This window comes from Otolemur garnettii, unplaced genomic scaffold, assembly GCF_000181295.1.
Source record: "Otolemur garnettii isolate 467f Iridium unplaced genomic scaffold, OtoGar3 scaffold00106, whole genome shotgun sequence".
Lineage (NCBI taxonomy): Eukaryota > Metazoa > Chordata > Mammalia > Primates > Galagidae > Otolemur > Otolemur garnettii.
In genome coordinates, this window is record NW_003852501.1 from 3,783,846 (window position 1) to 3,798,539 (window position 14,694).

At 45.3% G+C, this 14,694-nt stretch overlaps 1 protein-coding gene across 1 annotated transcript in view; it reads left to right on the forward strand.

Annotated features, from left to right (window-relative positions):
• Positions 1 to 931: 931 nt before the first annotated feature.
• The window catches only part of FGF9 (fibroblast growth factor 9), a 32,144-nt gene continuing 18,381 nt past the window's right edge, over positions 932 to 14,694 (forward strand). The window contains exons 1-2 of the mRNA XM_003796707.3: positions 932 to 2,045; positions 11,090 to 11,193. Of these exons, the coding sequence (XP_003796755.1) occupies positions 1,769 to 2,045; positions 11,090 to 11,193 (381 nt within the window). The 5' untranslated portion in view covers positions 932 to 1,768. The remainder of the gene's footprint in view (positions 2,046 to 11,089; positions 11,194 to 14,694) is intronic.

The following is a 14,694-nucleotide window of genomic DNA, read 5'->3' on the forward strand; positions in this document are numbered from 1 at the left end:
TCCATGTGCTGCACCGAGGGGAAGAGCAGGAAGGCGCGGCTGCGGCCCCGGGACGCCCCGCAAGCATCTCGCACCGGGCTCTCCTGGATTGGCTGCAGGCTTCGAGCGGTGGAAGGAGACGCAGAACTTGCCATTCGTTCTCCCAAGCCGACAGGGCTCGAGATGGCACGGCTGGTCCTAAGGAGAGTGGTTTGGGAGTAGGAAGGGAACCCACTGGAACGCTTTCCGCCACCCGGACTCCCTGAGGAAGCGCGCGCGAGTCGAACTAGGGGACAGAAGAGGTTCTCTGGCGCCCCCCCCTGCCGGCTCCGCTGCGGCCACCGGGACTGCCGCGGCGGGGAGGGACCTAAACCTAGCCCTAACCCAAAGATCTCCAGCAGTATGCCCCAGAACCGAAACCGGGGCAACATTTTAGCGGCGCGCGCGCGCGCGCGCGCGTGTGTGGACGAGGGCGGGGGTAAGCTCAGATCTAGCCGTTTTACCTGCAAGATAGTTAGCGCTTCTGTATATCTGGCAGAAAAAAGAAATTGCCACAGCCATCCAAACTTGTTAAGTAAACTCCCTCTTCACCCTCTTCCCTCCAACTCTCAAGTAAGGCAATTTTTACAGATTATAGAACCCACGTGAAAACTAGTTTCCCTATTTCACTGTGAACCTCCATCTATCTATGTAGAGAGCCAGATTTTAGGTTACCAGCTTCTATTCCATAGGAGAACTATCAGTTTCAGGAGACAGGGTTTCTTCCCCTTGCCTCTTGCGAGGGATCTTTCCTTTGGGCTCCTCAGCTGTCTCCCCAGAAGTCTTACGCTCTGGAGCGCCGCGCCCGGCCTGCCGCAGAGCGGCGTGGGCAGAAAGGCGTGCGCTAGGACCGCGGGGAGTCTGGGCGGCCGCGGCGCTACCTTAAACCCAGCCCAATGCCGCTGCCTGCGCCACTCTGCGCGCCGGCGGGGGCTGCGCAGGAGGAGCGCTCCGCCCGGCTACAACGCTCCGCGAGCCGGCGCGGCAACACCTGTTCGCGGCAGCTAGGGCGGCACGCGAGCTCCCGGACGCCGCTCTCCTTCTCGCCGCTCGCCATCCGTTCTAAGCCAATGGACATCAGCCGAGCCTCTGGAGAATCCTGGATACTAGCTATGGACCTCTAAAGTTTCTTCTTCTTTTTGTTTTATTATTATTATTGTTTTTTAGAGGGGGGACCGGGAGGGGAGATTTGTCGCCGCCGTCAACGTGAGATTTTTTTTCCCCCTTGAAGGATTCATGCTGATGTCTGCAGAGTCGGTTAGAGAGTAAAAACAGCGCATGCCTTCCTGGAGTCAGGATCCGTAAATTCTGACGTAGCCCGTGCATCTTAAAAATCCCTATAATAACGCCTAGGCTTTTAAGTTGCTATGGTCATTCTGATTTCAAACCAAATGGAGAAACTACGGATTTTTTTTCCTTATTACGGTCGGATGGGATGAAGACCTTCCTGCCTGCTAAGAGCTGGGGATCTATCTATAGAGATACATAGATATGTTTATCAATATGTCAGTGTGTGAGTATAAAGTGGTGGTTTCTTAGACTATCAGTGGTTTGACCTTGAACCTGTGCCAGTGAAACAGCAGATTACTTTTATTTATGCATTTAATGGATTGAAGAAAAGAACCTTTTTTTTTTTTTGTCTCTCTGCAACTGCAGTAAGGGAAGGGAGTTGGATATACCTCGCCTAATATCTCCTGGGTTGACACCATCATTATTGTTTATTCTTGTGCTCCAAAAGCCGAGTCCTCTGATGGCTCCCTTAGGTGAAGTTGGGAACTATTTCGGTGTGCAGGATGCGGTACCGTTTGGGAATGTGCCCGTGTTGCCGGTGGACAGCCCGGTTTTGTTAAGTGACCACCTGGGTCAGTCCGAAGCAGGGGGGCTCCCCAGGGGACCCGCAGTCACGGACTTGGATCATTTAAAGGGGATTCTCAGGCGGAGGCAGCTATACTGCAGGACTGGATTTCACTTAGAAATCTTCCCCAATGGTACTATCCAGGGAACCAGGAAAGACCACAGCCGATTTGGTAGGTATACTATTAACCCTTTAGTGTCTATGCAAGGACACGCTGGGATTGTAACTACCGAGAAGGTGGTGGCCGGGCTGGGGGGATGTGGGGAGGGATTTCCCCCATCCCTTCTGTGTCTCTCTTTCTCTCTGTGTGTCTTGCCAGCTCAGGAAAAAAGCCTCCGGAATTGCAGATCTGCTGCTGGCACCGATGCAAGTATACATTGAAAGCCCCCCTTTTAAAATTAAAAAAGGGGACATAATTTTAAGTACAGCACAAGTACCCAGCTCTTTTGCATTAGATAAATGGGTTTAGGAAGTTTCTTTTGAATGGACTGATTCCACGAGTTTAAAGCTTTAATCATTAACTACGGAGAACTTAATGCATGCAGTTTCCTGAAGACAGTGGGTATCTAGTACCCAAATTAAGGTTTTCTCCATTTCTCAGTAAGTATAATGCTTGAATTGTAAATTAAGCGTATTGCTTATTTTCCTCTGTCCCCCCTAGTCTGAAAGCCGCGAAGGCAGAGGTTGCTGACTGATTGTCCTGTTGGGAGGAGGAGTAAAGTCATATTTTAGACTCTCTGAGTATCAACTGCAGAGAGGGGGTAGGGGGAAATGAGGTGGGAGGAAAGGACTTGGAAAGGGGCAGGAGGCTCGCTGGGGGTGTTTGTCCTTCCAGCTATTCAGTTATAACCTCTTCTTTTTAATCTCCATAGTGTGCAGCCCTGTGTGGATTTCCTGCGTGGCTTTCTGGTATGAGTGTGTGCGCGTGCAAAAAACTGTGAGCTAATTTTAAAGGGCATTCCGAGGACTTCATTTTCAGAGAGGGGTATTTGTGACTCAGCACTGAGGCTGCAGACTCAGGGCTGGTGACTGCCCCCTTTAATGCCTGCACACATGTACTCGCTGGGGCACCCGGCGCCCAGCACCACGAAGTCAGCTAATACAGTCCCGATGGGGTGGACTCTCGGGTTTTCCCTTAGTTAAGGAAAAGGAAAATTAAGCGCCAGTTTGGGCAACCAGACTGTTGGAAGGAGTTAACTTCTGAGTGAACCCACCTGACAACACTTAAACTAGGTCGTAAAAAACAAAGTCCTGTGGTGATTTTTCTTCCTCATGCTTTAGTGCCAGATGTTGAACACAATCTAAACTACATGTTTAGGTTCGTAGGGCTGTAGATGATGCCAGAAGGTGAGGAGGATTCAGGCCTGGGTTGGGGATGGTCCCAGATATTCGAGGCCCAGGAATCTCTCTTTTTGCTCACCATTGAGCTTACGCCCCAAACTGAACCTAGAGTGTAAATTTCTCTGGCCATCCCCCCTCGCTGCATTTTTTTTTTTAAGTTGTAGCTCTTCTCTTTGCAATTATTCAGTGTAAATATAACTATTCCTTCTCAACCCCAGGAGTAAACGTAGCTTCTGGTTGTTGTAAATGGAAGACTAAACTTCACTAAAGTGCTGTTCTATCTGGCCGCTTTAAGGGTTGCCACTGTGCCTAACGTTCAATACCAGAACAACAGGCAGTGGGCGGCCGTGGGTGGAAGAGCGAGTGTGTCCAGGGCCGCAGCGGCCACCCGCGCGACGTCGGGGCGTTGTGAGCTGAGGGCCAGCAGCGTGGGCGGCGGGCCTAGGTGCGCCTGGCGGCTGGAGTCCCAGCCCTCCCGCGCTAGCGGCCGGCAGGTGCCGACTCGGCCGCCCGGGCCCCACGGAGCACTCCGCTGCTGCCTGGCTGGCTCCGCGCGGTCCTAAATGCGCTCGGTTTCTGGCTCCCTTTCCACCCGGCTCGGGTGCGCCCTTCAGTGCTGCGGAGACCGCTTTTGTCGGGGGGCGGCGGGCAGGGACTGACAAAGTTCTGGCTGCATTTAGGGAACCCGGTTCTTCGTTTTTGCCCAAGTTTAGCCCCTTCGCTTTCTCTTTGTGTGTGAGTGTGGGGCTGGATGGGCTGACAGCCGCCGCCTGGGGCAGCGCGGTGGTTTGCGGTGTGGAAACGACTGGAGGCGCACGCAGCGGCAGGAGAGTAGGTGGCGGGGGAGAGGACAGGATGGTTGTCTGATCCCTGAGCTCACTTATCCTATCCCGTGTCTCTCCCTGTCTTTCTGAAGGACGCAGAGGGGTTTTGAAGAGTCGATGGGCTGCGCGGTGCCGGGGAGGTGGGTCTGGGGCCCCTGGCCCAGCAAGGCCGAAGCAGGAGGGAAGGAGTTGGGGGGACAAAGGGCAATGGAGGTAGGTGGAGGGGCGTCGTGCTATTGTTAACCGCTTTCGGAAACCCGTGCTAGCAAGGTCGCAGCTCGTGGGCCAGCTTTCCCGTGCCCCTGCCTCGGCTTCGGCCTCTCTTCCGGGGGAGCCTCGGGTGCACGCTAGAGCGTGGCGGGGGCGCGGAGCTTCGGGGGTGCGGAGCCCCAGGGCCGCCTCCGGGCCAGCTTCATTGTGTCAATTAGTCGACCTCTGCCTTTGAGAGACCCTGTCGGAACCTCGGTGCAGCACTACTGGGCCCTGGTGGAGAAGGATTATGGGATGTTACAGTTGGGGCTTCTCGAAGCACCCTTCCCCCCCCCCATGAGTTATTTATTTATTTATTTTTAATGCAGTCACCTTTAGGATAGGACGTTTGCCAGACGCAATCCAGTTCGTCGGTGAGGGGATGCAAGGGTGTAGGCCACGCGGTGGGGGGGGGGGGACAAGAGAGGCGCTTTCTGGGGTCAGCGGATGAGGACTGCAGCGGACTACAGAGCCTGAATAGAGACCGTCAAACAAAAAGCTAGACCTTCTCACCCCTCCTCGATCCTAGAGGTTGGAGAAAGGTGTCGCCAAGGAAATGACATCTCCACTCCGTAGACTCCGCACTGCGTGTGTGTGCGTGCGTGTGTGTGTGTGTGTGTGTGAGAGAGAGAGAGAGAGAGAGAGAGAATGAGAATAAGAATGAATGTGTGTGTTAGGGGGGTAGTGCTGGTAAGGAGGGGAGCGGAAGCTTCGGCCAGGTTGCGGACCTAGGGCACCGAGCTGCGAGCTAGCCTCTCCGCCTGGCGTCGGCCGCGGGGGAAGGGCACGCCTGGCGCTCAGCTTTGCCACTCACCCTTCTTCGGCTGGAGTTGAGTGGGTGGCTTTGCGCAGTGGGGGTGGGGAAGGAGGGTGAGGCAGGAGGGTTATTTAAGTCTTTCATCCGGTTGCAGTGAGAAGCCGGCCCCCGGGGTGACAGCAGTGCAGCGGTCTCCCGCTGCTGCCGCTGCGGCAGGTCCCATTATTAGCAACCTCTGCAGAGCCGTGCGTCTGCCGGGAGCCTCCTACTCTTGCCTTCCCAGCCCCGCCCGGAAAGAGGCAGGGTCGGCGCTAGGACCCCGTCGCGCGCGCCGGGAAAGCGGAGGGAGAGAACCAGCTCTGGGAGGGGGTCGAGGGGCTTCCGCAGCTTGTCACACCTGGCTCTCCCGCTCGCCACCGCCGCCGCCTCACCTTCTGGCCTCCTCCCGCCGCCAGCCGCGGCCTACCTCTCCGCATCCCGGGCTCCCCTCTGGGGACTTCGCCTTCCACCCTTAGTTTCTCTTCCGATCCTTCAGAAAAGAGTAACTGTGGGTGGGGGGTGGGTGGGCTTACACCTTGATTAAAATAGAAGGTGCATTTTTTACCTGAAGTGAAACAGCAAAAGGAAACGTGCTGGAAAAATGATTTTTGACGTCCCAATGCAGTCGCAGGTGACTGCAGCTGCTGGCAAGCTTAGTGGTGACACAGCAGCAGCAGTGCAGGGGACGTGGGAGTGGAGGAGTCTTAACTGTTGCTCCAGCCAGAGCTGCAGTAGAGTCAACTTAGGGTGTACCTGGGGTAAGACTTTTGTTTATTCCTATGGGAGTGGTAGTGTGGAGATCAGGTTGAGTAGGGAGAAAAGAAATTGGGGGGGAGGGTCTATCTCTTGGTGAGAGGCTGGGGGATCAATCCTTTTGTTTCCTATGTTAAAAAGGTATATATATATATATAAAATATACATATGTATGTAAAAAATACAAATGTAAAAATATATATGAAGGCTGGCCATAAAGTTCATGTACAATTTTATTTTTATTATTTTTTTGAGAAAGAGTCTCACTTTGTCCCCCATGGTAGAGTGCTGTGCTTGTCATAGCTTATAGCAACCTCAAACTCTTGGGCTCAAGCATCTTCTAGCCTCAGCCTCCCAGGTAGGTGGGACTACAGATGTCCTCCATGTGTGAAATTAAAAATTGCACATCAACTTTATGGTTACCCTGTATATATATTTATTTTACTTTTAGAGCTTTTCACAGTCTCACTAGGTAGGAAAAAACTGAGCAGAAAAACAATTGGGCAAATGCTAATGTGGAATAATAAAAAAGTGAACCTTGGGCCTCATCTATTTCACTTGCACAGGAAGCCTAGGTCAGCTGACCTTTTAGGTAGGGTAGTGGCTCTCACAGGTGGGACCTCATCAGGACCCCAGATGAACAACCAAACTGGGACCTCAGAGGGGGTCAGTTGTCAGATGGAAGTTGTAGTAGAGGGACAGTATGGTTTTTTAAAAGATGTTAAAAAAACTTATTTCCAGGATTTTACAGTTTAAAAAGTTGTTCTGTTCTATGCATCTGAATCTTTTTTTTTTTTTTTTTTTTTTTTAGAGACAGAGTTTCACCCTCAGTAGAGTGCTGTGGTGTCTCAGCTCACAGCAACCTCCAACTCCTGGCTTAGGCGATTCTCTTGCCTCAGCCTCCTGAGTAGTATGCATCTGAATCTTTAGTGTCAGACTTGAGCAATGTTTTCTAATCTTTTTTATCTCTGGCACACCTGAACCTATAAACTTCTACAGCACACTTAAATTATGTTGATAAAAAAAAGTACAAAAAGAATATACTTACAGTGCATTGAACTTCTTTTGAAAATAATTTAATGATTTCAAAATTTTCAAGGCACACCTAAGATCCTCTTCTCACCCCCTGGTTCCATATTACTGCTTAGAGAAAAAAACTACACAAATTAAGGAGCTTTTTCTAGCATTGTTCAGATTCTGGAAGAATTGGTGGGGTTATAACTCCCATTCAGTTTTATAAGTAAACTCTGAACTGTGTGCCAGTTACTACAGACTCAACCCTATGACTTACCAATGCAGCCTGGGTGTTGGGCTTCAGGGAGCCCTGCAGGAAAGGGGGTTTACTCCTGGCTTTTCCTGCCTCTCTCCACAGGCTGGACACATTCGTGTGGGTTGAAGGGTGAAGCCCTGTTAAGTGTTGGGGTCTTTTAGGTTAGAAGGTTATTTAACTGGGGCCAGAGTAGAGCAGCACTTCCCATCCTCCTGTGCTGGCCTTATGTGGCCTTGGAGGTGAGTCTTAGCACAGATGGGTTCTGGGGAGCTGGGCCTTCTTTGGGCTCATGGTCCATTTGAATAGAGCTAGGGCTGCCCATCAGCTCTGGGGCTGATGGCTAATAGAATGTGAGTCTGAGACAAGGAGGAATGTCTGCTGTGGTCATTTTTCTGAAGTAGTTCAGGTACTGACCTGGCCTCTGGAGGATCAGGGACAATCTCTGACCTCATCAGACCACCTGGGGCCCTGGGAGCATATTCTCATTTGGAATTGTTGGCTGCTGTGGAAGAGAATAAAGAAGCCGCTGACCCTGTGTTTCCCATCATCCCATTATGACCTGTCACTGTGGGTCTTCTGAGCTGAGGTTGTCGAGCTGAAGTGTCTGCCCAAGAGAGGGACAGACCACCGTGGTGCACATGTGAAGGTCACAGTGCTAATTTTAGGCACAATTTCATCATTTTCTCCTTGCCTCTTCCCCCCATCCTTTCTTCCTTCTCTCCTTCTTCCTCTCTTCCTTGCTTTTGCTTCTTTCCCTTTGATCATTAAATGTTCATACATCTCTGTGCAGAGGCCTTCTCCTGGGCTGTTACTAATCCAGCACGCTCTGTGCTGCTGCCCACCCATGTAAACAGGTAACATGGGGGTATGTCATACTCCAGGGAGAGTGGTTGGAAACTTGCTTGGCACCACCCCTGGCCCAGAGAGGGTTGTGCTGACCTGGCTGAGGCTGTCCAGTTTATTGAGGACAAGATAGTACCAGGAATGATAAGGATTCCATTCTGGTTGGGATGGGATCCTGCTGCTAGGTTGCCAGGTCTTCCTGACCTCCCAGCATTGGCACTCTTTGTGTGTGGGAGAATGACTGTGACTCATGCATTCAAGGGGTGTGCTTCTTGCCCTTGGGTCACTGGGGTAACCCTTTAAAAAGCTGGACTGTTCTTTGAGGCTCTATTTTCAAGGAGCTGCAGAAGTATGGTTGGTGGTTTGAGGTGATGAAATCTTTTCCACCTGGGGTCACTAGATAGTTACTTGTCACTTGGATAGCTCCTTGGAGACTTATCTCAGCTATTACTTTTTTTAGAAAGCCTCCTCTGACTTGCCTTCCCCAACCTGAGTGAGCTGCCCATCTTTGGACTGCCCGTATACTGAATATCACCCTCTCCTTGCATTCACCACATTGTCTGTTTTTCTGTCCTCCTTACCATTAGATGGTGAGCAATTTGAGGGTAATAACGACCTTGGTTATATATTATTCATCTTTATATTCTCAATAAATGACATGGCACTTGGCTTATAATAATCCCTTAATGATAATATGTTGATAGAATAAGAGAATGCACAGGAATTACAGTTATCTTGTGAATGCCAGCAAAAGAAACAAGATAGAGAACTCAGTACTTTCATTTCCAAGTTATACAATAGTAATAATTTCAGAACTTACCTATGTGAAAATGGTACAGAAATCACAGATGAATTAAGAAAAAGTAAAACCAAATGTAACATACGCATAATAGTTAAGGAAATAGGCGTGGGAGTCTAATTGCTTGGAACTAAGTTATTTAATCTCATCAAACCTCACTTTCCCCGTTTGTACAATGGAAATTAAAATATTGTAATGCATAGGGTGGGTCTGAGGATTGAATGCAAGAAGGCCTCTCATTTGGCATAGACTAAATGCTCAAGAATTCTAGCTATGACAAGCATCATTATTGTCGTCGTTGTTACTATTTTCCTTGATGTCTGTAGAACAGCCAGGAAAATAGTTTTGTGAAATCACACACACCTTGTTTTTTTTGTTGCACCTAATGAACTAATACTCATTATTCTCAGAGCTGCCTCGTGTTTAGGGAAAACAGAAATATCATTATATGTCCTCTTAAAAGATTAAACTTTTCCTCATTGACCCGGTAACTTAAATTGTTCAGACCTCAGAGGTGGAAAATTATTTCTGTATTTCATTTTATAATGAGAAATGGACATTAACTCCTTATACTAATTTCAGGATCTATGTGTAGTAGGACCTATATTGTGGTGTGCCTTCAGGTAGCTAAGAAGAGATTCACATATATATGATTTCTAATAGTAATAAAATGCCACAATTTTGATTAATTGGAATTGTAAGAATTAGAAATGGTACAATGGAATAAAGTGACTGCATCAAAAAGAGAGTGCATTTCATGTGAAATGAATCTTATGGAAATAGCGCTTTTATTTATATTCTCATTTGCTTTGTGAAGTAGGGAAGGCTAATGATAAACTGAGTTGTTTTTGATGTGTCCTTCATGATAAAGTCATAGATCATCCGATTCCAAACATATTTTTTTCTGTGTACTGTTTCACACTCTTAAGAAAGTTTGGATGTCCAGATATATATTCTGTAAAACATAAGTGCAAGATAAATTAGTTATATTTTGTTCTTATATAAGAATTAGGACGACTCCTTTAGAAGAAAAAGCTCTTTGTTTCTGTATCACCTTGGAACCGAGTTTCCTCTTGAGTTAATCCTCGCTTTATTAGATTTATGCAGTTCATATCTTCTTTCGATTGTGGCACGGTCTATTTTGTGAGAGTCACAAAATTAATTGTTAAAAATCCATGTAAGTGCTTTTTTATTGGTCACATGAGACTGACTATAGCACAAAGTTACCCTTAGGTTTTGCTAAACTCTTAAATGTAAGTAAATTTTTCAATATTTGAAGATATTTTTAAAACGAGAATTCAATGTTTGGTATTCATTAGCACAAGGTCTACTTATAGTGTAGACTTTATAACAAAAATGAGAAAATGCCTGAGCACAAGTAATATTAGCAGTGTCCTAAATAAATTGTGGGATAATCGTCTTAAAACAATATAGAGAAATTGAAGCTGCTGTTGTGTGGCCATAAAATTCTGGATTTATGCTCAGCTTAGGTGCTGTTATTCTTAGGGAAGGAGGCAAAGGGAAAGAAGGAAATAAAAGATCATTGTGTTGGTTTGATTTCGGGATATAGTATTCTATGTCTATTGTAAATCAAGAGCATTCTTGGAACAAGTGCTTTTCTCTCCAGGATATTGTTATCTTAATTGCTTAACAATCCCGAGGCTTAGATAAATATAGAAAAAATTAGTACTTGTTTTAAGCAGAAATGTTTGAGATGTATGTCAGCTACCTCAATTTTCCAGGTCTCAAAAAAGTTATACAATAGAGAGACAGGATACTTTACTGTCTCAATCAAGGCTTTAGTTAGCACTTCATACTTTTGTTTTTGAGAGACATATTCTGTGACTCGAATACTTTTGGGTTTTTTTTTTTTGGGCTTACACAACAGACACTTGTTTCTCACGGTTCTAGAGGTTGCGAAGTCCAAAATCAAGATACCCATATACAAATATTTCACCTCACAGTTATAAAGTAGGGTAGGTTATTTTCCTCTTAAGTTTTCCTCTTCTAGATTTAGAGTATGTACCTTGCTTTGTCTGTTCTGTCACTTTTTAGCCTGTCTATGTAGATACTGGCTTTTTAATTTTTCAAATGGTTTGCTTATTATGTAAGTTAAGTTGGTAAGTATTTTTTTTTTTTTTATCACAACAACAAGGTAGAATTTAGTTGGAAAAGCAATTCATTTAGGCAGTGGGTTTAACAGAGAAGACACTTCTCAAGTGAGAAGTTCTCAAAGCTGGGAGCTGGGCTCAGTGTCGTCTTCAAAACCTCAGGGGTATGAGACTCTAAGGGTGTGTTTTGTACTGTAACCTGTTCTCTGCCTTGTTCCTTTTTCTCACAGGCATTCTGGAATTTATCAGTATAGCAGTGGGCCTGGTCAGCATTCGTGGTGTGGACAGTGGACTCTACCTCGGGATGAACGAGAAGGGGGAGCTGTATGGATCAGTAAGTACTGGGGTGACTTCATCAAGCTTTATGTCCCACGTTTGATTTCAACTGCATTATCTGGATTAAAAAGAGCTAGAAATGAAATGGAGTCTGTTTGGAAGGCAAATGTAAGTTTTTACTTTTTGAGGAAAGCCATTTTATTTTTATTAATAGATAAATAGCTCTGCATCTTCCGTAGACCAGAGTTGCTAAGAAAATGCTTTATTTGTATGCCAGATCATCTTCATTATCAAGTAAATAAAAAATTCTCAAGTGTGAAAAATCCCATTTTCTTGTATTGAATGAGAGTTATTTTTGAAATGAATTCGAATGATCTCTCAAGCTTTGCCAAGCATTGTAATTAAAACTAGAAATAGACCATGCAGTGAGTCTAAACTCTTTCTCTGAGCCGTATCCAAGATTTTCATTATGCAGGGAGAGAAGGGAGATGGAAATTGTTGTCAGATATTTTTGTATGTGAATAAGAATTTAACAATATTGTAATTATTTGCAAGTGTTATGAGTTTCTTTTTTTTTCCCTAGTCTTACTCCCCACTAGGATGCAAGGTCTTGGGTGAGGCAGGGAAGAAGTATTCGTTGTGTTCTGCCAGGTGTCAGGCACTGTCTTAGGTGCTGAGCTATAGGAATGAGACAAAGTCCATTGTGCTTTTGCTCTTTGTGGAGGAGACTAACATTACATCATTGTATCTTTTTCTTCCAGCTAGTATAGTATCTAAAACATAGTGCCTGGCACACAGGAGGGATTTAATAAACTTTTGCTAAATGAGTGAGTATGAGTAATAGATGATTAGTTACCATATATTAACTTGGGTTTTCAGTATTAAAACTTGTAATGAAAATAATCATCAGTTTTTTCATTACAATTGTTGGTGGTCAAATGAGAATTTAAACCACATTATCTGAAATATGAGAACTTTGTTTAGAATCTACAAAAAGCTGAAAATTAAAAGAAGCTTGGAATGGGAGAAATTTTTGATTCTCTAGTAGACAGAAATGAAAGGCAGAATTTTTTCTGGATATACTCCTTTCCAATCCATAATACCCAGTTATATATGTAAGGCAAATATACTATATATAGGATTAAAGTTTTACTCAAAAACTCCAGGTGACAATAAATAGCCTGCATAACTTGAATATAGCACACACCATCTTCAATGACACAGGATGTGATTGTTTTCTGTCTTGATAGAATTTTAAACTGTAGGGGGGTGGTTTAGTTAAATATCTAAATCTTTTTTAAAAAGTGTCTTATTGAGAGAACAAATTATTGTAATATATGTTTGCAAGTATGGAATTGATTGTACCTTTTTCAGCACAGTGCTTGGTTCTAGCGGTGCCAATCTGCAGCCCTCTAAGCCCTGTGCAGATTTTTTGAGAACTGTTTGCTTATCTGTGGTGTCAGCTATCACTAGAAATCGTGAAAAAGTATGCATGGACCTTTTCTTGTGCTCATCTTTAGTGTTTGTGTGTTTAATGTGTGGCACAAGGCAACTCTTTTTCTTCCAGGGTGTGTGGCAGAAAAGAAAAAAGGTTGGGCACCCCAGGGTTGAAGTTATTTATTTCCTAAATGATTTTTGTCAACATTTTAAGTGCAAAGAAAGATATGTAAGATACAACATGAAAAATGCCTTTAAAGTAAAAAAATATAAAAATGATGTTCTCTGGGTGGCACCTATAGCTCAGTGGGTAGAGCACCAGTCACTACACCAAGGCTGGAGGGTTTGAACCCGGCCCAGGCCAGCTAAACAGCAATGACAACTACAACCAAAAAATAGCTGAGCATTGTGGCGGGCACCTGTAGTTCCAGCTACTTGGGAGGCTGAGGCAAGAGACTTGCTTAACCCCAAGAGTTTTAAGTTGCTATAAGCTGTGACACCACAGCACTCTATTCAGGGTGACAGCTTGAGACTGTCTCAAAAAGAAGGATGTTCTCTTTTGGTCACACCCTCAACTTTTTTCACTTTTAGGTATATAATGTGGATTTAATTAAGTCAGTCACAGGTGAACTTAATAAAATGCATTTTTGTACATAGAAGGGAAGTTCTGACCTGTGGATGGAAAGGACGATGGTTTATCACAGTGGTCTCCAAACAGTTTTTATCACATGTCCCCACGCCCCCCCAGATGTTTTTTGAATATTCATCTTAACATATGCATATTAAATTATTTTAAAATGGTATACATAAAAGTATAATTCATATGTTATACTATTTCAGATATTTCATCAAAGTAAAAAATTTTAAAGCATAGTAGTGAATGAGTAAGCCCAAGAAGAGCCCATACTATTTGTTCCTTACTCCAAGGATTATCTTGCACGCCCCATTGAACTCTTCCAGTTCAGAGGTGACCAGTCTGTCAGATGAAAGTACTGGCAGGATTCAGACACCTGTGGTTTGCTGGTTGCCAAGGAGAGCACATCTAATTTTGCCTTCAGCTAAGTTGCCTGTAGGGTTGTTGCCCAGGCTGAGCCTTGTCTGCTCGTCTGGATTGTTTAAGTGGTTTCTCACTCATGCCCTCCTGCCTGTACTCACCCCAATTCAGAACCCAGTGTTGGGAGCAGAGCAAGAGGGATGCTCCCGGGGAATATGGGTGGCGATACTGCCAGAAATGGCAGGCAGGAGGTGGGAAGCTAGAAAATACCATCTTGCACGTTTTCTGAGAAGCCAGACTGTCTTGTTATGCTTTCTGTGAATCTCATTGCCTCATTTTGGACTTTTTAAGAACACACACAGAGTGTGTGGTTAGAGTGGACTTCTCCCTGAATCGCTATGTGGCCACACAACTCGCTGACAATCCTAATTACTGAATTCCAGCCACGCAAAGGGGGTGTCCAAAAAAAAAGGCAAAATGGCTTGGAAAAGCTTTGAGAAAAGCACGGTCCAAGAAACACTTTTCTATGTTATGTTTCCCTACGGAAACACATATCCGGCATCAAGCATCTCCCAGCTCCAATCCATTGTCCACACAGATGGCAGAACTACCCTCAAAACCAGAAATGAAGACTACTTTCCCACCACATACTTGTCTTTTAAGGATGACGCCCACATTTGTTAGTGTAGCTGGTCAATATTTTTGACAAACCACATAACCTGGATCTGCTCTGCTAGTCCCATCTCTTGCACCTTTTCCCCATGTAATTTGAGTCTATCTATTTGCTGTTCTCCAGGCACTTCATGCAGTCTGAATAGACTCTCTTAGATGCCTTTCCTCTCTTGGAAGACCATTCTCTACCTGACGAAACAGCACTCTTAATTTAAGATTCAGTGGAAACATGGCCTCTGCCACAAAGCCTCTGTTACATCCCTAACTATAAACCTGCTTCCTCTTGTTAGCATTTCTTCTTTTTTTTTTTTTTTTTCTGATAACTTAAATTTGTTAGCATTTCTTGTGTTTTCCTCTGGGCCACAGTAATATCTAGTTTATATTTTCATTGTTACACAAGTAACAATACAATTTAAAAGTACAGCTAACTATATTTCTCTATTCTATAATGTCTAA